Source organism: Scyliorhinus canicula, chromosome 13 (assembly GCF_902713615.1).
Source record: "Scyliorhinus canicula chromosome 13, sScyCan1.1, whole genome shotgun sequence".
Lineage (NCBI taxonomy): Eukaryota > Metazoa > Chordata > Chondrichthyes > Carcharhiniformes > Scyliorhinidae > Scyliorhinus > Scyliorhinus canicula.
The window spans coordinates 94115614-94141172 of NC_052158.1; the positions used below are offsets into that span (position 1 = coordinate 94115614).

The window sequence follows — 25559 nt, forward strand, 5'->3', positions numbered from 1 at the left end:
CGGGGCTTTTCACAGTAAATTCATTTGAAGCCTACTTGTGACAATAAGCGATTTTCATTTCATTTCATTTCAATCGTTCTGAAACATCTCAATGAATTACAACAAAAACATTTTTCTGTACCTTCTAGGAGAATCCTGGCTTCAGGTTCAATGCTAGCATCTGTGAGTTTTCTCTGAAGATTGGAAGGAGTTGCATTGTCCATTTCCTTATTTTTCCATGTTTGCAACATTTTAAATATTTGGACTGTAGGCGGTTCTTTTTCTTCCTTAATTTTCTCAATATCTTGGGATTGCAGATCGAGACAACTAATGGCAAAGATTTGCCAATTACTCCCCACTTTTTCAGCAAACTTCATTAACTGCTGCTCTGTGATAATATTCTTATTGCATGTTTGTCCAGCTGGTGCAAAGTAAATACATTAAAATGAATTAGCAACAATAGAATCATTTGTAAAGCTTCAATAAATTGTTAAAAACAAACTTCATAACTACATTACAAATCAGGTGTAAACTGCTGGCGTCTTGACTTCAGGATTGATGCACTGTGGGTTTGTGTTCATTACTAAGCTAAATCAAAGCACTTGAATTGCGTATTGTGGAAAAATTGTAAAGTGTGTCAATCTCACCGGATCACGGTGATTAAATATTGAGTGCTCGTTCTAACTTTCTTTTTAATTATTGACAAGCAAAACAAATATTTTACTTCAAATCTGTTCCTACTTTACAAAGGTTTGGTGCATGTTTCAGGTCAGTGTTCACAAGGCATTCATTTAACTGGAGTTAAGCAGTCAGCACCAGGCCACAGTCAAAGGAGGGAGAGATTGGAAAGGTTGGCAAGGGGATAGATTGGTGGTCAAAGGGAAAGGGGTGGTGGGGGGCGGGGAGAGGTGAGCGATTGGAGGCCAAAAAGCACAAAAGAGTCAGAGATTGCTCATAGAGATGTGAGATCAGAAGCCTTGTGGATGGGAGTGGAAGTCTTGGGGCAGATTACATAGAACGTACAGTGCAGAAGGAGGCCATTCGGCCCATCGAGTCTACATCGACCCATTTACGCTCTCACTTCCACCCTATCCCCGTAACCCAATAACCCCTCCTAACCTTTTTGGACAGTAAGGGCATTTTAGCATGGCCAATCCACCTAACCTGCACGTCTTTGGACTGTGGGAGGAAACCGGAGCACCCGGAGGAAACCCACGCAGACACGGGGAGGATGTGCAGACTCAGCACAGACAGTGACCAAGCATGGAATCGAACCTGGGACTCTGGCGCTGTGAAGCCACATTGCTAACCACGTGTGCTACCACCGTACTGCCCATTAGGATGATCTCGGGTGGGTGAGATCAGAAGAATTGGTGGGGGTAATGGATTATTTGTGGTGGGAATCACAAGGGTGGTTGGTGAAGGAGATCTGAAGGGCCTCGGGGTGGGGGTGGAATGCCTGAACATGGTGGGTGGGTGCAGAGGATGAATTGGATTCAGCAGGTAAGTTCCATTTGCGCCACACAAGGACCAAAAAATGACCATCTCCTACAAGAGAGGATCTAACCCCACCCCTTGACATTCAATGGCATTACCATCGCTGATTCCCACACAATCAACGTCCTGGGGGTTACCATTGATCAGAAACTGAACTGGACTAGACACATTAATACTGTGGCTACCAGGGAGGTCAAAGACTAGGAGTCCTACGGCGAGTAACGCACCTCCTGACCCCCCCAAAGTCTGTCCACAAGGCACAAGTCAGGAGTGTAATGGAATACTCTCCACTTGCCTGGCTGGGTGCAGCTGCAATGACGCTCAAGAAGCTTGACACCATCTAGGACAAAGCAGCCCGCTTGATTGCTCGCCGTTCCACAAACATTCAGACCCTCCACCACCGACGAACAGTGGCAGCCATGTGTTCTATCTACAAGATGCACTTCAGTAACTGACCAAGGCCCGTTAGACAACACCTTCCAACCCCATGACCACTCACATCTAGAAGGACAAGAGCAGCAGATACCTGGGAACCCCACCACCTGGAGGCTCCCCTCCAAGTCACTCAGCACCCTGACTTGGAAATATATCGCAGTTCCTTCACCGTCACTGGGCTACATGCAGGAACTCTCTCCCTAACAGCATTGTTGGTGTACCTACACCTCAAGCACTGCAGCGGTTCAAGAAGGGAACTCAGCACCACCTTCTGAAGGGCAACTAGGGATGGGCAATAAATGCTGACATAACCAACATCCTGTAAAATGATTTTTTTTTAAAGTGGCAAGACATAGTGATAACCCTCTTGAGGACCCCAGGAAATCACTGATTGATCCCCCAATGGGCTTCGTAAAATACGAGTTCCCGTGGTGAGCAGGTAGAGGCCCACCCAGCTGGGCTCATTAGCAAGATCTTTAAATGCAGCTCCCAACCCAGGCCGGCAGTTCCTGATTGTCCTGGGCTGGGACATTTGATTTGTGTACTGCAGTAGAGACTTTATTTTCAGTTTAAAATAAACCACTATAGCCTTTGACTCCACACTTTTGGAATTATTACATTGGTGATGAGGATCAAGCGCGGGATTCTAAGCAGCCTTTTCCAAACTCCGGTAAGAAACAAAGCAAAAAGAAAACCCGGGAAATGCCCTGTTTGAGCAGCTCAAGCCTTATGATGCAGACATGGGGGACTGTGCCCAGTATGCCGAATGCATACGATACTTCTTCCACGCCAAGGGAATAGAAAGGACTGACAGTTGTTCAGCGCTAGCAGCGAGAGCAGTAACCAGGGGTCTGTCGGGAAGGTAAGTTTCCCGCTTTAAAAACTTACCTTACAGGAGAAGCGGCCTTTGTTTTTTAACTAACTTTTTTTTCTTGGAGTTGCTTTTTTTTTGTTTCAGAGTAGCAGGAAACCGGAAGTCGGCAGTGGGGATTTCTGGGAAGGTGTGTAGTACCTGTTTATAAGTTGGGCGGTTGCTAAACCCAAGACACTACACTTGTAGTGTCCCCCACCTTTCTACCTCCTCTAACCAAAGGGGCTGAGTGAATATCAGGTAAGCTCTTCCTTTCCTTTTTCTTGTTTTATCTAGAGGGGATGGCAGGGAAGGCAGTGCAATGTTCCTCCTGCAGAATGTTTGAGGTGAGGGATGCTGTCAGTGTACCTGCTGATTTCACCTGTGGGAAGTGCACCCATCTCCAGCTCCTCAGAAACCGTGTTAGGGAACTGGAGCTGGAGTTGGATGAACTTCGGATAATTCGGGAGGCAGAGGTGGTCATAGATAGTAGCTTCAGGGATGTAGTTACTCCGAAGAATGAAGATAGATGGGTGACGGTGAGAGGGACTTGGAGGAAGCAGTCAGTACAGGGATCCGCTGTGGTCGTTCCCCTTAGTAACAAGTATACCGCTTTGGATACTGGTGTGGAGGGCAACCTACCAAGGGTAAGCCATGGGGTACAGGTCTCTGGCACAGAGTCTGTCCCTGTTGCTCAGAAGGGAAGGGGGAGAGGAGTAGAGCATTAGTCATTGGAGACTAATGTCGTTGGAACAACTCCATAGTTAGGGGGATAGATAGGAGATTCTGTGGGAACGAGAGAGACTCGCGGTGTGTGTGTTGCCTCCCAGGTGCCAGGGTCCGTGATGTCTCGGATCGTGTTTTCGGGATCCTTAAGGGGGAGCGGGAGCAGCCCCAAGTTGTGGTCCAAATAGGCACCAACGACATAGGTAGGAAAAGGGATAGTGATGTAAGGCAAGAATTCAGGGAGCTAGGATGGAAACTTAGAGCTAGAACAAACAGAGTTATTATCTCTGAGTTGTTACCCGTGCCACGTGCTAGCGAGACGAGGAATAGGGAGAGAGAGAGCAGTTGAACATGTGGCTACAGGGATGGTGCAGGAGGGAGGATTTCAGATACCTGGATAATTGGGGCTCATTCTGGGGTAGGTGGGACCTCTACAAACGGGATGGTCTTCACCTGGACCAGAGGGGTACCAATATCCTGGGGGGAAATTTACGAATGCTCTTCGGGAGGGTTTAAACTAGTTCAGCAGGGGGTTGGGAACCTGAATTGTAGCTCCAGTATATAGGACGTTGAGAGTAGTGAGGTCATGAGTAAGGTTTCAAGGTTGCAGGAGTGTACCGGCAGGCAGGAAGGTGGTTTAAAGTGTATCTACTTCAATGCCAGGAGCATCCGGAATAAGGTGGGTGAACTTGCGGCATGGGTTGGTACCTGGGACTTCGATGTTGTGGCCATTTCGGAGACATGGATAGAGCAGGGTCAGGAATGGTTGCAGGTGCCGGGGTTTAGATATTTCAGTAAGCTCAGGAAAGGTGGTAAAAGAGGGGGAGGGGTGGCATTGTTAGTCAAGGACAGTATTACGGTGGCAGAAAGGACGTTTGATGAGGACTCGTCTACTGAGGTAGTATGAGCCGAGGTTAGAAACAGGAAAGGAGAGGTCACCCTGTTCGCGGTTTTCTATAGGCCTCCGAAAAGTTCCAGAGATGTAGAGGAAAGGATTGCAAAGATGATTCTGTATAGGAGCGAAAGTAACAGGTAGTTGTTATGGGGGACTTTAACTTTCCAAATATTGACCGGAAACGCTATAGTTCGAGTACTTTAGATGGGTCCGTTTTTGTCCAATGTGTGCAGGAGGGTTTCCTGACACAGTATGTAGATAGGCCAACGAGAGGTGAGGCCATATTGGATTTGGTACTGGGTAATGAACCAGGACAGGTGTTAAGATTTGGAGGTAGGTGAGCACTTTGGTGATAGTAACCACAATTTGATTACGTTTACTTTAGTGATGGAAAGGGATAGGTATATACCGCAGGGGAAAGGCAATTATGATGCGATGAGGTAAGACTTAGGATGCATCGGATGGGGAGGGAAACTGCAGGGGATGGGCACAATTGAAATGTGGAGCATGTTCAAGGAACTGCTACTGCGTGTCCTTGATAAGTATGTACCTGTCAGGCAGGGAGGAAGTGGTCGAGCGAGGGAACCGTGGTTTACTAAACTAGTTGAAACACTTGTCAAGAGGAAGAAGGAGGCTTATGTAAAGATGAGACGTGAAGGTTCAGTTAGGGCGCTCGAGAGTTACAAGCTAGCTAGGAAGGACCTAAAGAGAGAGCTAGGAAGAGCCAGGAGGGGACATGAAAAGTCTTTGGCAGGTTGGATCAAGGATAACCCTAAAGCTTTCTATAGATATGTCAGGAATAAAAGAATGACTAGGGTAAGAGTAGGGCCAGGGAAGGTGACAGTAGTGGGAAGTTGTGCGTGGAGTCCGAGGAGATAGGAGAGGTGCTAAATATTTTTTGTCAGCATTCACACAGAAAAAAGATAATGTTGCCGAGGAGAATACTGAGATACAGGCTACTAGACTAGAAGGGCTTGAGGTTCATAAGGAGGAGGTGTTAGCAATTCTGGAAAGTGTGAAAATAGATAAGTCCCCTGGGCCAGATGGGATTTATCCTAGGATTCTCTGGGAAGCTAGGGAGGACATTGCTGAGCCTTTGGCTTTGATCTTTATGTCGTCATTGTCTGCAGGAATAGTGCCAGAAGACTGGAGGATAGTAAATGTTGTCCCCTTGTTCAAGAAGGGGAGTAGAGACAACCCCGGTAACTATAGACCAGTGAGCCTTACTTCTGTTGTGGGCAAAGTCTTCGAAAGGTTTATAAGAAATAGGATTTATAATCATCTAGAAAGGAATAATTTGATTAGGGATAGTCAACACGGTTTTGTGAAGGGTAGGTCATGCCTCACAAACCTTATTGAGTTCTTTAAGAAGGTGACCAAACAGGTGGACGAGGGTAAAGCAGTTGATGTGGTGTATATGGATTTCAGTAAAGCGTTTGATAAGGTTCCCAACGTAGGCTATTGCAGAAAATATGGAGGCATGGGATTCAAGGTGATTTAGCAGTTTGGATCAGAAATTGGCTAGCTGGAAGAAGACAGAGGGTGGTGGTTGATGGGAAATGTTCAGCCTGGAGTTCAGTTACTAGTGGTGTACCACAAGGATCTGTTTTGGGGCCACTACTGTTTGTCATTTTTAGAAATGTCTTGGAGGAGGACATTGAAGGATGGGTGAGTAAATTTGCAAATGACACTAAAGTCGGTGGAGTTGTGGACAGTGCGGAAGGATGCTGCAGGTTACAGAGGGACATCGATAAGCTGCAGAGCTGGGCTGAGAGGTGGCAAATGGAGTTTAATGCAGAAAAGTGTGAGGTGATTCATTTTGGAAGGAGAAACAGGAAGACAGCGTACTGTTCAATGTTCAGCATTATTCAAAGTTTAGCTTATTCTGCTGCCCCTGAGACTAAAAAATTGCATAAGTGTGTGGATCTAGTAAAGAACCATTATGATCCAAATCCTCCAGTGCTACTGATTCAACATGGCCGGGAGGACCCCTGGGAAAGTTGTGACAGAATTCCTGGCTAGATTATGAAAGCTGGCCAAACACTGCGAGTTTGGACCATCCCTGATCGAGGTGCTATACGATCAGCTAGTGTGTGGGATCAATAATGTCATGATACAAAAAGAACTGTCGGCAAAACCCACCCTAGACCTCAAAAGGGCGACAGTATTAGCACTATCTTTGGAGAACACTGAGAAAGGGGCCCAAGAATTTCAAGAGATGATGGGACAGTCTGTTCTCAGGCTGGCTGGGGTGTGGGGGCTCAAACAGATAAAACAGCATTCCCAGCGAAGCCTCCCAAATGCCTCACCCACCACCAACTCAACATTCAGCTGGGACAATCTAGCATCTCAAAATACAGCCAGTTAACTCTAGAAGTACCAGGGACGCTTCCCTGGAGGACTACAAGTGTCATGCACACAAGGCTGCTGTAAGTGTGGAAAAAGGACACGGTCCAGGCAAGGCTGCCAGAGTCAGCAGCACACATGCTGCCCAGGACAGAAGCTAAATCTGCCCAATGCCTGGGCCTTATAAGTCTGTCAGCCTGTAGAGGATGAAACGATGCAACTAAACTGCGTCAGCACCCCTACGGTTGCCCTAATAAAGATCCAGCTCCACCTACCGCCGACTCGTGGCCTTGTGCCCAATGACAAAACAGGCCTTATTGCCGCGGAAGCAAGGGGGATGATTCAGACATGAGGAGGGGGAATGTGATAACCCTCACAAGGGGGAATCGCGGATTGATATCCCCATGGTCTTCATAGAATATGAGTTCCCGTGGTGAGTGGGCCATGGCCACCCAGCTGAGGTTCGTTAGTAGGACCTTTAAATCTAGCTCCCAGACCCGGCAGTTCCCGATAGCCTTGGGCTAGGACGTTCGCTTTGTGAGCCATGTTAGCGGCTTTATTTTCTGTTTAAAATAAACAAGATTGGTCTTTCATTCAACACCTCCTGGAATTATTACAGATACGTGGGGCTGGTTTAGCAAACTGGGCTAAATAGCTGGCTTTTAAAGCAGACCAAGGCGGACCAGCAGCACGGTTCAATTCCCGTACCAGCCTCCCCGAACAGGCGTCGGAATGTGGCGACTAGGGGCTTTTCACAGTAACTTCATTTGAAGCCTACTTGTGACAATAACCGATTTTCATTTCATTTAATTTCATGTAGCTTCTTGTTTCACGAGTTCTTGCCTCCTCTTAGCCAACTATTTCCCCGAGGCCTGGGAAACCCGACTAGCTGGTGTTAAATTTAATATGCTGCTCAAATATCAGATGCACAGCCTCCTTATAATATTTAAATTGTCAACTTGGCTTCTGGGAGTAGGCTGGTTGCCTGCAGTCCTTCCAAACCCCATCCCACCTCCATTAAAACAGGAAGTGGGCTGGTTGGAGATGGGTTGGGTTTGCACCTGTTATAGGGGGTCAAAATTCCATCCTAAGACTTTTTAGTTGTGCTGCCTTCTTTCTCTTTTTATTAAAAATAAATTTAGAGTACCCAATTCATCCTTTTCAATTAAGGGGCAATTTAGTGTGGCCAATCCAGCTACCCTGCACATCTTTGGGTTGTGGGGGCGAAACCCACGCAAACACGGGGAGAATGTGCAAACTCCACACGGACAATGACCCAGGGCCGGGATCTACCTGGGAACTCAGCGCCGTGAGGCAGCAGTGCTAACCACTGTGCCATCGTGCTGCCCATTCTTTCTCTTTTTTAATAATGCACATTTGCTCATCAATTAAAGTGATAAAGAGACTTGCAGAGTTTTTGTTCTCCAATTTTCTCTTCTTTCCTAAACATGTTGGTTCAGGTTAAGGAGTGGTTCCGCAGACACCAGTCACTCTCCAGCATCTGCCCTAAGTACCCAGTCCTCATGCACAAACTCAAGCTGTAAACGTCAGACAGCTATTGATCTCATCTAGGCTCTCTGCTGTCTTCTGCTAACATTCACACACACTCTCCAGCAGAGGTCACTTCATAATTATCAATTGTGTGGAAGCTGATTGATATTCAACTCTCCTTAGTTCAACGATACATGAAGCCCACCTACCACTCCCTGGCAGAGATCAAATAATTCAGCATAGAGAAGGGCAGCAATCCTGGGGTCTTCCTCATCTGCTCGCCTCAAGTTTATCTTTGACGTTATCCCTTCTGAGGAACTGCTCTTCGTCTATTGTGAATTTAAACTGGTAGCTGCGATAAATGAAGAAGGGCATTCACAGCAAGGCATCAACTTTCAGCATTCTACACATAAGTTTCTGCTGCCACTTCAAATGTGTTTTCTGCAGATTAAAGGCCTGTGCCATTCTTGATACAGGCTTACAGACAAATCAAATCCAATTGATTATAATCTTGGGAAATTGTATGTCTCCTGAACAATAAAGTAGAATAATTAGTTTTATATGTTTGGCAGTCGGTCAGAAGTTCCAGATATGAAAGATTGCTGCTTAATTATGTTATTCCACACAGAATTCATTTGCTTCCTGAGTTTCTTTCCTGTCCTTATCCTTATTTCTTCACTTCCAGGTTCTCTCTACCCATAATCTCCCTACTGCCCACATTTCATGCACACTCAAGGGCTGCCTTGAGGAGGCTAAGAGGAGACTTGTAGAGCTATTTAAAATTCTGAAGGGTTTAAATAGAGTAAATACAGAGAAAATAGGTGGAATCTTGTGGAAGCAACAAGGATCTTACCTGCTTGCTGGGGAACTAGTGACAGATCTACTGTGCATTTTTGGGGGAAAGGCCTGCTGAATCATGAGCCAATCAGGCAGTTGAGCAGCCAGGGATGGTCCAGAATTTGGTGGGAAATTCGCAGAGAGTGAAGACCCCAGCAACTTGAGGCAAGAAGGAAATGTGCCATGAATTGTTTATGATTTCTGTCACTCCCTTGGTAATCCTCACAAAAATGGGAGCTCAGCCTCAGCTCCTGAGTTTTAGGAAATTTCTAGATTTCTGTATTAGATGTGAATTAAATGCACAAAGAAGGTTAGGGGAGATACTTAAGCACGTAGGAGCAGAATTTTAACTGGTGCACCATTCCCAATGGAGGAACAGGAGGTGGGAGCCACTTCCACTCTGGTCCTTTTTGCTGGTTCCCAAGCGATTGCAATTAAAATTGAAAGTGCCGGTGGCGTACATGGTAAACACTTGCGATCACGCGGGGAAGTTTATCACCAGTGTAACCCACCATCAATCCACAGTACAGCACGTATGGGTTGGCTGTATAAGAGTGATTGCAGAGGGAACCAGGTAAACAGGTAAGTAATGTGGGGCTATTGTGGTTTCACCAGATGAGGGTCACGAGGAGAGAGGTGCAGGGAGTCGGCTGCAAGGGTAGTGTGGCATGGCTCTCATATCAGAGCATCAGGCACCCCAAATTCCTCCAGTCCCTCGACCAGGCACCAAGTGCCTTTGATCAAGGGATTCCACTGTCCGAGGAGGTGACAAGCTGGCCACATGGTTTTAGTTGGCATTGTGGCCATCTAAGATAGCCACCTGCAAAGGACCATGGGAATTATGGCCAACCCAGGACTCAGACAGATACAAAGCCTATGTGTATTTGAAACACAGGTAAGCAGACCTGATCGAAATACCCCGCTCGTTTGCATTTTAATCGCCAATTTTCCCAGGACAATAGAACTCCAATCAAGAAACCGGTACAGCCACAGACTGATCGGCGCCACTCCCTTTACTCAGAGAGCCCAACTGCCAAGGTTAATGACCTCTAAGGACCGTCCAGCCACCAAGGCACCCGTCCCTTTATTGGTCAAAATCGAAGACAGTGGTCAGAGCCCTGTCGAACTATTGGGTCCAAGATTAAGGACCGGCCCAAAGAGTGCAAAATCCCAGAGGGATAAAGAAGAGCACAGCTATGTGTTCTGTCTCTTTTGGATCCGGCCTGTGCCAAACCAATTATAGCAGGAACAGCCAACCAAGTTCAAGACCAACGATCGCTACCTGACGGATGAGCTCAGCAGAGACAGAGCTGCTTTCTTCGAACCAGCCAAGTGAAATCCAGATAAAGGACTTATCCATTTGCACAGTGCCGGTCACCCTGAAGTTAAGTACAGGTTATTGTAGCTGATAGGTGTAGTTTAACTCGTAGTAGATATTGTGTTTGCATGACAAGGTAATTCTTGTGTATGTAAATAAACCATCTTTTGAACTAACTAACTGGTTGTGTGGTCATTTGATCGATATAAGGCAAGGCTTGTTCACCAACATTATCATTAATATTAGCAACAGTATTTGCAATGCTGTTGGGATCGAAAACGAGCAACAGCATACATGCTGCGCAGTGACAGGCTGAGCTAATACCATTGGCAGCAAGGTAAGGCCCTTAAGTGGTCATGAATTGGTGGAGAGGTCAACCATATACTTTCCTACCCAGAATGTAATTTTGGCAGACAGGAAGGAGGCGAGGTTCAGGTACGCCACCATTGTTCCTAATTATATTTCCACTTTGCGCCTCCAGGCTCTATAGAATTCCTACAGTGCAGAATGAGGCCATTCGGCCCATTTAGTCTGCACCAGTCCTCTGAAAGAGCACCCTAACTAGGCACACTCCCGTGACCTATCCCTCTAACCCCACCTAATCTGCACATCCCTGGACACTAGGGGCAATTTAGCATGGCCAATCCACCTAATTTGCATATTTATAGGCTTGGAAGGAAACTGGAGCACCCGGAGGAAAGCCACGCAGACACGGGGAGAAAGTGCAAATTCCAGTCACACAAGGCCGAAATTAAACTTGGGTCCCTTGTGCTGTGAGACATCAGTGCTAACAACTGTGCCACCCGAGAGCAGAAGATTCCACCCAATGTTGTATCTTTGCGTTCACTTTTTATTGATAGCCCATGTTAGTGCACAGTGTTCACTTTGCGTTCACTTTTTATTGATAGCCCATGTTAGTGCACAGTGTTGTGTTCACCACTTGGTGGGTCATTGCTGAACTTTGAAGCTCAACTTCTTTGCCCTCCTATGCATTGCAAAGGACATTTTCTGAGAATGATTTCAGCTTGGGATAGTTGAAATGTGATCAGTGAATTCAGAGCACTGTTAGCACTCCACTGTTAGCTGCCAGCCTACATCCTGAGATGGACCCACATGTGGACAGTACCAGCACTATTCTTTAAACCCCTAATTTTCTTACCTTGACTGATTGTTCCCACCAAGGCCTTACCACTTCGGTCCATCATTCCCACAACCTCATCATCTCTACTCCCTTGGTTCCCTCCCCATGTCTCAAACCCCACTCCACATCTCCCCCTCACCCTTATCAGTCCAAGCAAGCTGCCAGTCTCCTGCCCCCTCCCTTGTGCCTTGGAGTTCAACAAGGAAGACAGCTGACTTCACAGACAACTGCGCAAAACCAACCGTGCCACCTTTCAACTAAAATAACCGCATGGCAAGAGATTTTTGTGGACCGCTGGCTTTATCATGAAGGCAGATGGATTACAAAATATTTTAATTTGTCATGTGGAATGCCTGATATTACAAGTAGGAAGCCACCATGGGATATGAAACCCAGTCTGCCACAAGCACTCCACTGAGTTTTTTTTTAATAAATTTAGAGTACCCAATTATTTTTTCCAATTAAGGGGCAATTTAGTGTGGCCAATCCACCTATCCTGCACATCTTTTTGGGTTGTGGGGGTGAAACCCACGCAGACACGGGGAGAACATGCAAACTCCACACGGACAGTGACCCAGGGCCGGGATTCGAACCCGGGTCCTCAGTGCCGTAGGCAGCAATGCTAACCACTGTGCCACCGTGCTGCCCCTGCACTCCACTGAGTTCACCTCAAAACTCAAACCTGCCAGCGGAAAAGCGAAATCTCAGCTCTCGCCTAATTATATTACCCCACCCACCACATTTCCTGTTATTGCGGGCCCGATTAAATCCCACCTCCCTCTCAAAGCTTCATTTAGTGATAATATTTATCTTCCTGCAATGCCACTCTAAGACATCTGAGCAAATCACTGAAAGTAGGTGTAATAGGTGCATGAAGTACATTCCAGACTTAATGTAATCTCAGGGGTTCTGACACATTGGTAAGTAAAGTCCTTGTAGTTTAGAATGTCATGTCAATGGCTAATATCATGGTGACTGTAATTCATAAATTAGCTCCGACACTACATTCCATCTTTTTGCACACATTCTGTTTAACTATTTAATTGTATTGAATATTTTGAAGTACCGTACTTGTTTCACCGCATCGTGGTCGTTTGGAACTGATCTCTTCCATTGCGTAGTCATTGTTTGATTTCCTTCTCCGGTTTGCTGAAGGACAAAGAATTATTCACTAACGCTTGATTGAAAAATTAATTTTTCACAAAAACACAACAATAGCAGGAATTTTTATAGGGCCTATAATGTAGCAAAACATCCGAAGGCATTTCACAGGTGTTCCTAAATTTGACACAAGTTAAATATAAATGAGGCTCATGTGGTATAAGGAGTTAATTCTAACTGTGTAATATGAAGTGACACAATATTACTTGGTTTGATTTATTTCTTGTAATCTCATGTAAGTTGGAGCCAGCACAATAAGACGTTTCCTAATAAAGCTCCTGGTTTCCATATCTCAGCTGACTCAGTAAATATCCTGCATTTTAAAAAAAAATTTCAGAGTACCCAATTCTTTTTTTTCCAATTAAGGGGCAATTTAGCATGGCCAATTCATCTACCCGGCACATCTTTGGGTTGTGGGGACGAAACCCACGCAAACAGGGGAAGAATGTGCAATCTCCACGTGGACAGTGACCCGGGTTCGAACCCGGGTCCTCAGCGCCGTGAGGCAGCAGTGCTAACCACTGCTCCACCGTGGTTGAGGCAGAGTCTTTGAATATCTTAAAGGCAGAAGTAGGTGGATTCTTGCTAAGAAAAGGGGTGAAAGAGTATCGAGGTTAGGCAGTAATATGACGTTGGGGTTAAAATTAGAAGAGCCATGATATGACTGAATGGCAGAGCAGGCTCGAGGGCCTGAGTGGCCTACTCTATTCCTCTTCGTAATTTGCATATTCGATTGCACCACAGATATTTGGACATCACGAAATATTGAGCCGGAGAAAAATATTCTGCTTGGTGGCCAGGTCTCGCAAAGTCTCTGGAGGAGATGATATCAAGATATGTCACTTGTGCTATTCATCGTCAGGAGACAACAGAATCACTGATGTCATCTTCCTTCCCACCAGACTAAGGGAACTTCTTGGGGTGGACCTTTTTGTACACAGAGGTATGATGTTCTATATCATTGTAAACTACTACTTTAGATGGATAGAATTCAAGTAGCTGCTGGATCAAAATTCTGAAAGAATAATTGGACCGCTAAAGGAGATATTTGCAACAAATAGAATCCCAGACCGCATAATCTCAGACAACGAACCTCAGTTTGCCAATTAATATTGTGAAGAGTTCACAGCATTGTATGGGTTTGCCCATACTACCAGCTGCCTCCAAGATACCCTCAAGTTAACGGTGAAGCTGAAAAAGGAGTGACTACCATGAAAGCATTGCTGGAGAAGAATGATGACATCAAATTTGCACTTCTGAGCTATTTTGTTCAACATCTGTCCAAAATGGTTTAGCATCAGGTCATGAGAAGAAGACTGAGACTTAATTCACTACTCTCCCACACACAAACATGCCACAAGCATTAGCTGAAGTATGGACAAAGTGAGAGAGAAAGAGGAAAAATATCATTTCAGCCAGATTCGGAACTATGGCAAACACCACAAGACACGCAGCCTGCCAGACCTCCACCCTGGAGAGATAGTTTGGGTCCATGACAAAACTCACTATGGGCAAGTGGTTGAACAGAAACTTACCTGATCCATGGTCCTACCTTGTCCAATCAAAGCAAGGTAGGTGAAATGGCACTGGTCAAAAGCCAATCAAAAGCAGCCTCCTACCCCAGAGAAGCAGTTATCTGCAATCAGACCAGCCATAGATGCTGCATTCAACACCCAAAGCTGAATGATGAACCTGAGTCATCTGCCAATTAATTCCCCTCTTGCCCAGCAGAATCTGAGACCATCTAAGGATTAATACCTCAATCCCCTTCAAAGAAGAAGAGGACCCATATGGTAAACTAATGAAATCGCCACAGTGGTTGGCCCCATAAAAAAGATATGGAGGACAGAAGAGGACCTAGGAAAATGAAAAACGATTAAGGACTGTAACACATTAGAGTTAAAACTGCGGCTTATTTGATCATCAAAATTAGATTTGCTAATTCTGGTTGAACGTATTCCTGGAGGTTTTATCACACGACCTTCTGCCTTCAAATACCCCATGCCCGCACATCCGCAACTGATCGGCCAACCCACACAATCCTGATGAGCCCGGCCGTTGCACACCAATTAGACTGTTTTCCAATTCGATGACACTTGAGTGTGAGTCAAAAAGCCGTTCTTCCCATAGCCAATAATTTTATAACTAATGTAATTTAAAAATTGAAAGAAAAACACATTCCTTTTCAATTTCCGCAATGGTTTTTCTACAGGGTTTGCTCGCAGCAGTGTCCCAGAGATTCAGCTTCAATTCCTGGAGACTCCTGCTGCTCACAACATAAAAATGGAAATCAGAGACTGGGGGGAGAGATGTAGATGTAGTATAAGGGCTAATTTGAACAGTGTAATAAGCTAATCAGATACTGTGCACATCATCACAGGAAGCGATGATATATCACATGATTTGCTCTCTCTCTTATCTTCCAAGATGTAGCCAGCATAATAAGACGTTTCTCAATAATGCTCCTGTTTTTCAAACCTCAGCAGACTCTGTAAATATTCTGTGTTAATCAAATAATACCAAGAATATTATAGTTCAAACTAGGCTATTCATCTCGTGAGACCCTGCAGTTTGCTCTCAAAGCATTCAACTCTATTCAAATAATTGCAAGGTAATTGCCTCTGACACATTACCCATAAGTCAAATCTATGCATCAATTATTCTTGAAGTGCTCTTTAGCAGTTTGCACCAAAGGACAAAGAACAGTACAGCACAGGAACAGGCCCTTCGGCCCTCCGATCATGATGCCTATCAAAACTAAAACCTTCTGCACTTCTGGGGTCTGTATTTCTCTATTCCTATCCTATTCATGTGTTCGTCAAGATGCCTCTTAAACGTCGCTATCGCATCTACTTCCACCACCGGCAGTCCATTTCAGGCACTCACCACCATCTGTGTAAAAAAAGTGCCTCACCCATCTCCTCTAAACTTTTCCCCACGCAGCTTAAACCTATGTCCCCTAGTAATTAACTTTTCATCCTGGGAAAAAACATCTGACTATCCACTCTGTCCACGCCAGTTATAATTTTGTAAACCTCCATTGTTCCAGTGAAAACAATCCAAGCTCATCCAACCTCTCCTCATAGCTAATATCTTCCAGACCAGGCAACGTTCTGGTAAACCTCTTCTGTACCCTCTCTAAAGCATCCACATCCTTCTGGTAGAGTAGCGACCAGAATTTAACGCAGTGTTCCAAGTGTGGCCTAACTAAGCTGCAGCATGACTTTCCAATTTCTATACTCAATGCCCCGACCGATGAAGGCAAGCATGCCTTATGCCTTATTGACTACCTTATCCACCTGTATTGCCACTTTCAGTGATCTGTCGAACTGTATTCTCAGGTCTCTCTGCCTGTCAATACTCCCAAGGGTTCTGCCATTTACTGTATAAACCCCACTTGTGGGCAGCATGGTAATGCAGTGGTTAGCACTGCTGCCTCATGGCGCCGAGGTCCCAGATTTATTCCTGGCTCTGGGTCACTGTCCATGTGGAGTTTGTACATTTTCCCCATGTTTGTGTGGGATTTGCCCCCACAACCCAAAGATGTGCAGGCCAGGTGGATTGGCCATGCTAAATTGCCCCTCAATTGGAAAAAAATAACTGGGTATTCTAAATTTAAAATAAATAAATTAGTCCCATTTGTATTAGACTTTCCAAAATGCATTACCTCACATTTGTCCAGATTAAACTCTATCTACCATTTCTCTGCCCAAATCACCAAATGATCTAAATCCTGAGATTCAATGTCATCCTCCCATAGTTCAGTTTAAAGTTGTATTGCAAATCTACCTTTCCTGCTCCCTGTGCTCTACACCTCTAAGATTGCTTAGTTACCCCAAGACATAGGCGAGATCGTGTGGCTGGCGGGATCTTCTGGTCCAGATGATGACACACCACCGCTTTGGATTTCTAGGGGGCAGGAAGTGTTTTCAATGGGAAATCCTATTGACAGCGGAGGGACCAGAGGATTCTACCATTGGCCAACGGAGGGCCGTCTCCTGCCGTTGAGAAACACGTCACGGGCTGGGAGGGCTCAAAATCTCACCGATTGTCTGACCACAATTTGAGAATGACAACTTTTGACTGGTGCCCTATTGTTTTGGCCATAGAGTTCAGTAGCTATTTACAAAGTAAATTTATGCTCCATTAATTGAAGAAAATAGATTTCTTTCAACTTCATCCTTAACTATTGTAACCCTGTTAATAAAGTACTTAAGTCAGCCTTTTTCTTCCAGTGTGCAATCATTTACAGTTCTGTCTACTACTGCTGTGCCCATTTGCACATTTTGTCCAAGACATTTTTTAATATCCTCTCCTAGTTTGATATCCTCTGCGAAACTCACCAGTTTGAATTGAGTTTCTGAATTCAGGTCATTCACTTAGAAATAGTTGGAGCACGGGAGTGGTTACTTTTTTGTGAGCTCCGGCTCTGCCCATCTTTGAATCCAACATTTTGCATTTGTCTTTCCTTTGGTGGCATGTCCTGTGCTATGTCACGGGAAGTGTTTGGTCAGTGTCTTTGCAAGAAAGAACCAAGATAAATGCTAAAATGTTTGTCTGTTTGTGGCAGCTGGAATTTGTTGGGGTGGGGCCCTGCTTGCAGTGGGGAAGTTGCTTTGGGACAGACCCTCATCTTGGAGATGTTGTATGCATCAGGTGATAGCTGCCAACGGAGATGTTGTCTTGGCTAAAAATCCCGGCTCTGCAGTGCAGGTCAGGCCTGACAAACATAATTGGATCTTTTGAAGAGGCGACTTAAGGTAGTAGATAGGGGAATGTCTATGGATGTTGTTTATATGGACTTTCAGGAGGCATTTGATAAAGTGCTAGGCCAGACTTGGTGCTGTGGCTGGTATCCTGTTGTCTTCGATATTTGGAGGTGCCACCTTCTGGGGGGGTTTGTTGGGGGTGGGGTATCCCGAGAGGCTGGGTTGGCTCCTCGGGTGCAGGGGGGCTTGGGAATGGGCTGAGCGCTGTATTGAGTTTCTTCTCTGAGGTTGGTGTGATGCTGACTGGGTCTGGCTCTCCTTGACGGTGTGTGTTGGACGGCTACCGGGAGCTTGAGGATTTGGGTTGGATATTGATTCTCTGATATCAGAGTGAATGGTTCTGATGGTTCTTGCTCTTTCTTCCTTCTTTTTCTTTTCTGGGAGGCCCTGAAGTCTGAGTCCTCCTGGGTCTCTCACTTTGCTTTTTCCCTGAGCTACTTGAACACCAAGGTTAGTCTTGCTAAGGTGAGCGTATGCTAAGGTTGGTTTGATTCTGGTGTTCTGGCTGTTAAGGAGTGGGTCCACTTTCAGTGTTTCGTTTGTGACAGTTGTCGCCTTGTGTTGATCTGGGCATTCACTCCCGAGATTTATTTCTCTCTCTCTCTGTTCGGTTAAGTATGGTGCTGGTTTTTCACCTGGGTAGGCCCAGTAGGTTGAGAGTCTGTCCTCCCTCCCAGGGAGCCCTATTGAGGGGCATCTTGACGATTCATCTCTTCCCAGTTCCCTCTTCAATTGGGACCAGAACGATTATTCTTACACGAGTTCCGAGCTTTGAAGGCCATTTGTCGTTCTCCTTGGGGGTGAGTTGTCTTCTTGTTGGTTGAGTGAATTATTCCCTTTTTGTTGATGGATGCTTCACGAGCTCTATGGTGAGTCAGGACTTGGGTGGGTGCTGAGCCCTTGCTGTCCGGTGAGTTGGCTCTGGGGCGGGATTCTCCGTCCACCGCATCCATTTTCTGGTGCGGCACACTCCCGCTGGCAGTGGGATCCTCCGTGCCAGCAGTCGACCAATGGGGTTCCCCATTGTGGCCAGTCCTACGCCGTCAAGAAATCCACTGGTGTGAATGCGATGCCGGCGAAGCGGAGGTTCCTGCCGACGGAGAACCCGGCCCCTGGTTTTTCCTCTCTCCTTATTCTTCTACGGGAGACCCTGGGCCTGAGAATAACTTGGACTTGTTGCTGCCGGTCCTCTCATTATAATTTTGTAACTATACGATTGATATTGGTTCTGTTCTGGACCTGGTTGGGGGTTCGGTTGCGTTGTGGCGTATAGAACATAGAACAGTACAGCACAGAACAGGCCCTTCGGCCCTCAATGTTGTGCCGAGCCATGATCACCCCACTTAAACCCACGTAACCCCGTAACCCAACAATCCCCCCATTAACCTTACACTACGGGCAATTTAGCATGGCCAATCCACCTAACCCGCACATCTTTGGACTGTGGGAGGAAACCGGAGCACCCGGAGGAAACCCACGCACACAGGGGGAGGACGTGCAGACTCCACACAGACAGTGACCCAGCCGGGAATCGAACCTGGGACCCTGCAGCTGTGAAGCATTGATGCTAACCACATTGTATGTATACAATTTCTCCTTACAATTAAGGTTCTCTTGGATTTTCCTTTGGGTTTTTTTTGCAGAGCTGGGCATGATATTTCTTATGTATGGTATTGTCTTGTAACACTGTTATGTCAATTTCTAAAATGTAAATCCCTAGTGAATATACTTTTTTTTTAAACTTAAAAGTAGTCCAATCCAACAGGAGACCAAATTTCCCAGCCCGCCGCGACGATTCCCACGGTGGGTGAGATCAGAATATCCCAGTCTAAATATTTCCTCCACACTAACATTATTCTCCTAAGAGTTATCTCATATCAGCAATCTTTCACCCAATTTCTTATCCATTCTCAGGTTTGTAAGCTATAATAACATCTGGGGCGGGAATCTCCAACCTCCCGCCGGATCGGAAAATCGGCGGGGGGAGGGTGTGTGTGAATCCTGCCCTGCCGTTCCGACGCTGGCTGCCGAATTCTCCGGCGCCGGTTTTCGGGCGGGGACGGGGATCACACCGCGCCGGTTGGGGGCCGTTGGCAGCGCTTCCCCCAGCAATTCTCCGAGCCCCGATGGGCCGAACGGCCGCCCGTTTTCGACCAGTCCCGCTGCCGTGAAATGGACATGGTCCATCCCGGCGGGACCTGGTTGGAGGGCGGCTAGCGGAGTACTCGGGGGGGGCGGGGGAGATCCGGCCCCCGGGGGTGGTGGCCCACGATCGTGGCCCACCGATCTGCGGGCGTGCCTGTGCTGTGGGGGCACTCTTTCCCTCTGCATGCGCAGGAAACACGCCGGCGGTTCTGCGCATGTGCCAGAACGCGCCGGCCCATGGTGGCCCTTCGGCGCCGATTGGCAGTAAGATGTACAGGAGGATATTGCACTTAGAGTAGCTCCAGGAGAATTCACTGAATTCATTTAGTAGCCATCGTCTGTACTATAATTCCCCGGTTATCTTTTCCACATGTTTGTTGATTCCGCAACTTCCGGGCGACCCGACCCCGGAGTGGTTCGTGCTGCTCTTGGCGCCGGCGTCGAGCCGTCCCGCCAATTGAGGGAGAATCCTGGCCCTAGTTCCAACATCAGCAAAGCAGTAGGAAATAACATGCTCAGTACTAAATCATAAGCAGACCTCACTTAAATCTGTGCGACACCTCCAATTGTACTTCAAGAATAGTTATTAAATAGACGAGCAAGAAAATGTAAATTGGAAAACAGTTTATAGTTTAAATCTGCATCACATGAGTGTGATTGGCATATGGATGTGGCAGAAGCAATTATTCATTTGTATTTTTAATTTTTCTGTTGTGTTCAATGATATAATCGTTGTAGTGATGTAAACCGAACATATAGTTGTTAAATTATAAAGATAATTTATTAACAAACATGTGGAAAAGGTAACCAGGGAACTACAGTACAGACGATGGCTACTAAATGAATTCAGTGAATTCTCCTGGAGCTACTCTGAGTGCAACTATCCTCTTGTACATCTTACTACCAATTGGCGGGTGTCTTGAGTTACGTGATAGATCTCTATTGCTGGTTGGAGGTCGCATTGCTAACTAGATACAGAGCTGTGCACAGGCATATCACTACATTATCCAATTCCAAATTACTTCTTCTAGTTTCTTCTTTGCATATCTCACCAGGTGCTTGGTGAGGAAGGCTGATAAGCTTATACTATCTGTAAAATAAATTACATTGGACAATCTAGTTGGCTATTTTTTCTTCAATTTGTTAATTAATTCAGATGGGTTTACCATAAATCTTCTATTAGCTTTTTACTCAAATAAACATTTTTGATGATGCGTTAAAAACATCTTTCCCTTTGCATATTTCTCTGTTTCAAAAGTACTGCCTGTAACTGAGATTCAGTTCCATAGGTACCAACAGCCCTTAATTATTTACCCAAGTGGCCATACTTCCTGGGTCAGCATAGACAAGGAGTGTTGGCAAAATATCCAAGCCAAACCCCAACTTGATATGTACACATGCATTTTCCAGCAGAGGTTGGTGGAAATCCATCAAAAGTAGGTTGATGTTGGGCCTTTTGTCGCATCCCTCGTTAGGACAAATACATTATCATGTTACAAATTTTTCCCTTTGAATTTGCCATCTACAAAATGCACTGCAGGAACTCGCCAAGGTTCCTTAGGCATCACCTTCCAAACCCATGACCACTACCATCTAGAAGGAGAAGAACAGCAGATACCTGGGAACCCCACCACCTGGAGGTTTCCCTCCAAGTCACTCACCACCCTGACATTGAAATATATTGCCGTTCCTTCACTGTCGCTGGGTCAAATTTCTGGAACTCCTTCCCTAACAGCACTGTGGGTGTACCTACACCTTAGGTACTGCAGCGGTTCAAGAAGACAGCTCACCACCACTTTCTGAAGGGCAACTAGGGATGGGCAATAAATGTCTGCCTAACCAGTGGTGCCCACATCCTGTAAATGAATAAAAAAACATGCTTGCCTGAAGGCAAGTCAATGATATTCACATCTTCTCAAAACCTGATTCCTTTACAGCAATTTATCTTCAATCTCTTATATAGATGCACACTTTTTATTGCAGTTGAACTCCACTGTACTTTCAATTATGATTTTTTTAACAGGCCTTAAAGAGCCTCTCCCAAATCAATAGCTGTGCTATGTCCAGCATTCTTTACACCTTGCTAAAGAAAATGCAAGAGTAAAAACTTACAGTTAATGTCCCTTGATTTTCCTTGGTCATTTTGGTCATGGTTTGCCCAGTCACCTGTAATGTTATTTCAAAATATAATGATATTCTTCCGATTAAAGAGGTTAATCTCAAGTAAGATGATGCAATTAGCAAACAAAAACACTTTTAACGATGCAAAGTGTTAGATAAAAGCACAAAAAATAATTCATAATTTAATTTGTTATTTTTATAAAATTTAAAGATGCACCACTTATGGGACCTGTGGAATTCTCTCACACAGAAGGCTGTGGAGGCCAAGTCACTGAAAGTATTCAAGAAAGAGATAGATTTTTTAAAGATTTTAATGGTATCAAGGGAGAAAGTGGGAATATGGCATTGAGATGGAGGATTAACCATGATCATATTTAATGGCGGAGCAGGCTCGAAGGGCCGAGTGGCCTACTCCTGCTCCTAGTTTCTATGTTATGTGAAAATTGGTCCTGAATCCCAGTAAATCTGTTCCAGGAATTATACTATGAGGTCATGATACAGATTTAACTATCTGTAAAATCTCTACTTGCAAAGACTGTCTGTGGAATGTTCTTTTTTGATCAGAAATTTAGGAGAAATGCCCAGGTTGTTGGTGCAAAACTTCGCCAAAGTAGAGAAGGGTAAAATGGATGAGATAAATCAGACAATAGTGATTTAGTAGAATAATTCTTGGTTTAAACAACAAGAAGAATAAATGAGTTTTGCAGGATGTAAAGTATTGCATCATTTTAAGGGCATTGGAAAGAATGGGCTGGGTTATGAGTCAGTGTAATGAGTCTTGATCTCCACACAGAGAGGTGCAGAGGAGAAGATGAATATTTAGGAGGGAGAAAGAGAAGAGTTGAGAGGGGTAGGCATATAGCAGCATTGAGAAAATAAGTGGAGACAAAAAAGATTGCAAACAGAAAAATAAGGAAAGGTTTATATGTGTGGCCCCAAATCACAATACAGACATCAAAGTTTCAAGTTTGGTGAAGCAGAATTCTTAAGTGTTTCCTGGCTGAGTTGGTACGTGCAGCAAACTGCAGTAATCCACCATTCCATTTTACTCAAAGAGAAAACCGGCAGTGCCCATTATGTCCAATCAAAATAAAAACCCTCCAGATGATCATGGAAATCAGTACTTGGGCAGCAGACATAAAGAGCACCGTTAATATCTTGTTTCTGTTACAAGGGGTGAATGGATTTTTCCCCCTGATATCTCAATCAGAGGCAATGATAATTCAAAATATTTGGGGAACTAGAATGCCAGATCTCATTTGCAGTGGTAAAAATGCAACATACAAACCTGCAACATTCAGGTAGTAAAAAGTGAATAGCTGTGAAAGACTCTCGACACATCATGTGACATTAGCATCGAGAATTAAATCAGCCCATCAAATAGTTGCAAACTAAACTCAGCAAACAAGCTCAGTTTAAAGTTATCTAAGAGTGAGTATGTATTCTGGAAATACTTACACTCCCGCACTTTTGATGTCCACATTGTTTCACCCGAATCTATATTCATTAGCGTTAGTTGAAGATCTTCTGGTTGTTCCAAATATACTTCAAAGTAGCTTTTACATTTAAGAGGTGTCATGTCCAGGAATTCAATTTCCTAATAAAATAAAAAAAAGAACTTTACCGATCCCTCTATCGAAAAATAGCAGTGCAGCATATAATTGTTAAACAGTACAGTCAGTACTCATGAACACACACAAGTTCTATTGTACAAAGTCCTCATTTCCATCGTAGGGGAGAAATATTCCTCACAAAATTGTAAACATGTTCTTGTAAGCAAATGTGTGAGGTAATTGAAGAGGGCACAAAAGGAACCTTGTCTCAAGATCAGAGATGATAAAATTTAATTGGAATTTCCAAGTCTTGAAGACTTCACCTATATGGAAATAAAAGGGATTATGATTCCCCATGGACAGGTTATTAAGATATGTCAGACAAGCTCTAGGCATTAAAAAGGTTTCTAATTGCAAGTTTCACTGTTGGAGGCTGCTGCAGGATGTAGGGGGTTGAAGTTGTTTAAAGAAATGTCTTTGAGATTAGCTGCTGGTGCAGAAATATATTGTATCTTTGATGTAGCTGGAGAAGTGTTGCCAAATGAAGTGAGTCAGATGAGTGAAAGGTTCATTAGATCAGAGAGGTGCACCTGAGAGATCTTAGTGACAGTGGAAAGAGATGGCAAAGCAACATACCATGCATTACCGTCGGGTCAGAGTTTAAATGGCCCTACTAGGACAAGTAAGGAAAGATGAACACTTTTCTCATAATGCAATATACTAATGATGTTTGCCACTTACAAAAATCACTTTCTTCCAAGCTCTTATAATTAATATTTAAAAGTTTCACAATGTCCTCCAGCCACTCAGCCTTCGTTGTCAATGTCCCATCACTCACTTCCTTATACTCTTCAGTATAAAATAGAAGGTTCTATCCCTTTGCACTAACTACTAATCTTGCAGTTGGGAAGTCACCAGGGCCTCCATCAATCCTGTTTGTCTCTCCCTGGTTGTGTACAGGTGCCGTATTTTTTTGAAAAACAAGCAAAACATAAAACACTTCCCAGTCCCATGGAATTAGGGGGAAAAGTTGCAATGAGGGGATTTGGGTGGTGTGCTGATCCGTTCCTTCCTCTGGCTGATGTTGCAGGAGATGGGGTGGGCCTGACAATGGCGTACCAGGCAGTCGGCTCTTCCCGATTGAGGTCGAGCTCCCTGCTGATTTCAAAGCCCAGCAGCTGCTTGGAGGTAACTGGCTTCTCTTAGTTCCCTCCCCCACCAGAGACAATGGGATCAGTAGGCCACAGTAGCAGCTGCAGGCCAGCCTGCAGGGGGTGGCTTGGCAGATGTGGCCTCCGTTTAGTTTATAAAATTAGAAACTCCTTCTGGGGGTGCCTCAAGATGGAGCAGGAAATGGTCTTGTAGTTAGTAAAACAATTAGTTTTAAAGATGTTGAGATTCCATCCATAGTTTTCAGTGTTTGGAAGAATCACAGAGGTGCATCAAAGACCCGGCCAACATTCAACCTTGTGGGAATGTATGATTAAATAAAGTGCAGTAGATTCAGATGTCCTTCTCACTTGGTGTCATAACGTGCAAGTTATTTGTAAGTTTAGAAGCAATTGTAAGTGCCTGTTACAAAATTTATGTTAAAGCATTATAGAAATGGAAGGCTAGGTGTGTGACTGTCTTCACTTCCTGCCACTACCTTTATATAGATTCATAGCAAGCAGCAAGTTAAACTTCAAGTGAAGCAGCAAACCTTGAACGAAAATAGAAAATGCTGGACACTCTCAACAGGTCTAACAGCATCTGTGGAGAGAGAAAAGAGTTAACGTTTTGAGTCTGGATGACCCTTAGAATGGGAAATAGGATGAGAGTTACACTATTGTGGAGGGTGGGGGGGGGGGGGGGGGGGGAAGAGAGCAGTAGGGGCTGGATAGAGAGCCATGAACAGGTGAGATTGACAAAGATGCCATGGACAAAAAGGACAAAGGGAATGTGTGGTGGTGATCATTACTTAGAAGGTTGCTGATAGTGGCATATTTAGAGATCAGAATTTGTTAATGCCAACAAAGATAAGTAGCGTGTCAAAGGACAGGTTGGAACAGGGAACAGATGGCCGAGTGATGTGGGGGGAGGGGAGACAATGGCGAGTGAAAAATGGATCGATGGAAGAAATGAAAATAAATTGATAGGAATGAAATTGGGGTAAAGGTTGGAGAGAAACCACAGTCTGTTGAACTCAGTGTTAAGTCCGGAAGACTGTTATGATCAAAAGATGAAGTGCTGTTTCTTCAGTTTTTATTGGGCTTCACTGGAACATTGCAGCAGGCCAAGGATGGACATGTGGAT

At 44.9% G+C, this 25559-nt stretch overlaps 1 protein-coding gene across 2 annotated transcripts in view; it reads right to left on the reverse strand.

Annotated features, from left to right (window-relative positions):
• Positions 1 to 25559, reverse strand: part of si:dkeyp-97b10.3 (caspase recruitment domain-containing protein 8) — a 136279-nt gene that overhangs the window by 5518 nt on the left and 105202 nt on the right. For both annotated transcript variants that reach the window (XM_038816246.1, XM_038816245.1), the window contains exons 13-16: positions 23170 to 23308; positions 21703 to 21756; positions 12587 to 12664; positions 122 to 400 (exon numbers count right to left, since the gene is read on the reverse strand). In XM_038816246.1, coding sequence (XP_038672174.1) covers positions 122 to 400; positions 12587 to 12664; positions 21703 to 21756; positions 23170 to 23308 — 550 coding nt within the window. The remainder of the gene's footprint in view (positions 1 to 121; positions 401 to 12586; positions 12665 to 21702; positions 21757 to 23169; positions 23309 to 25559) is intronic.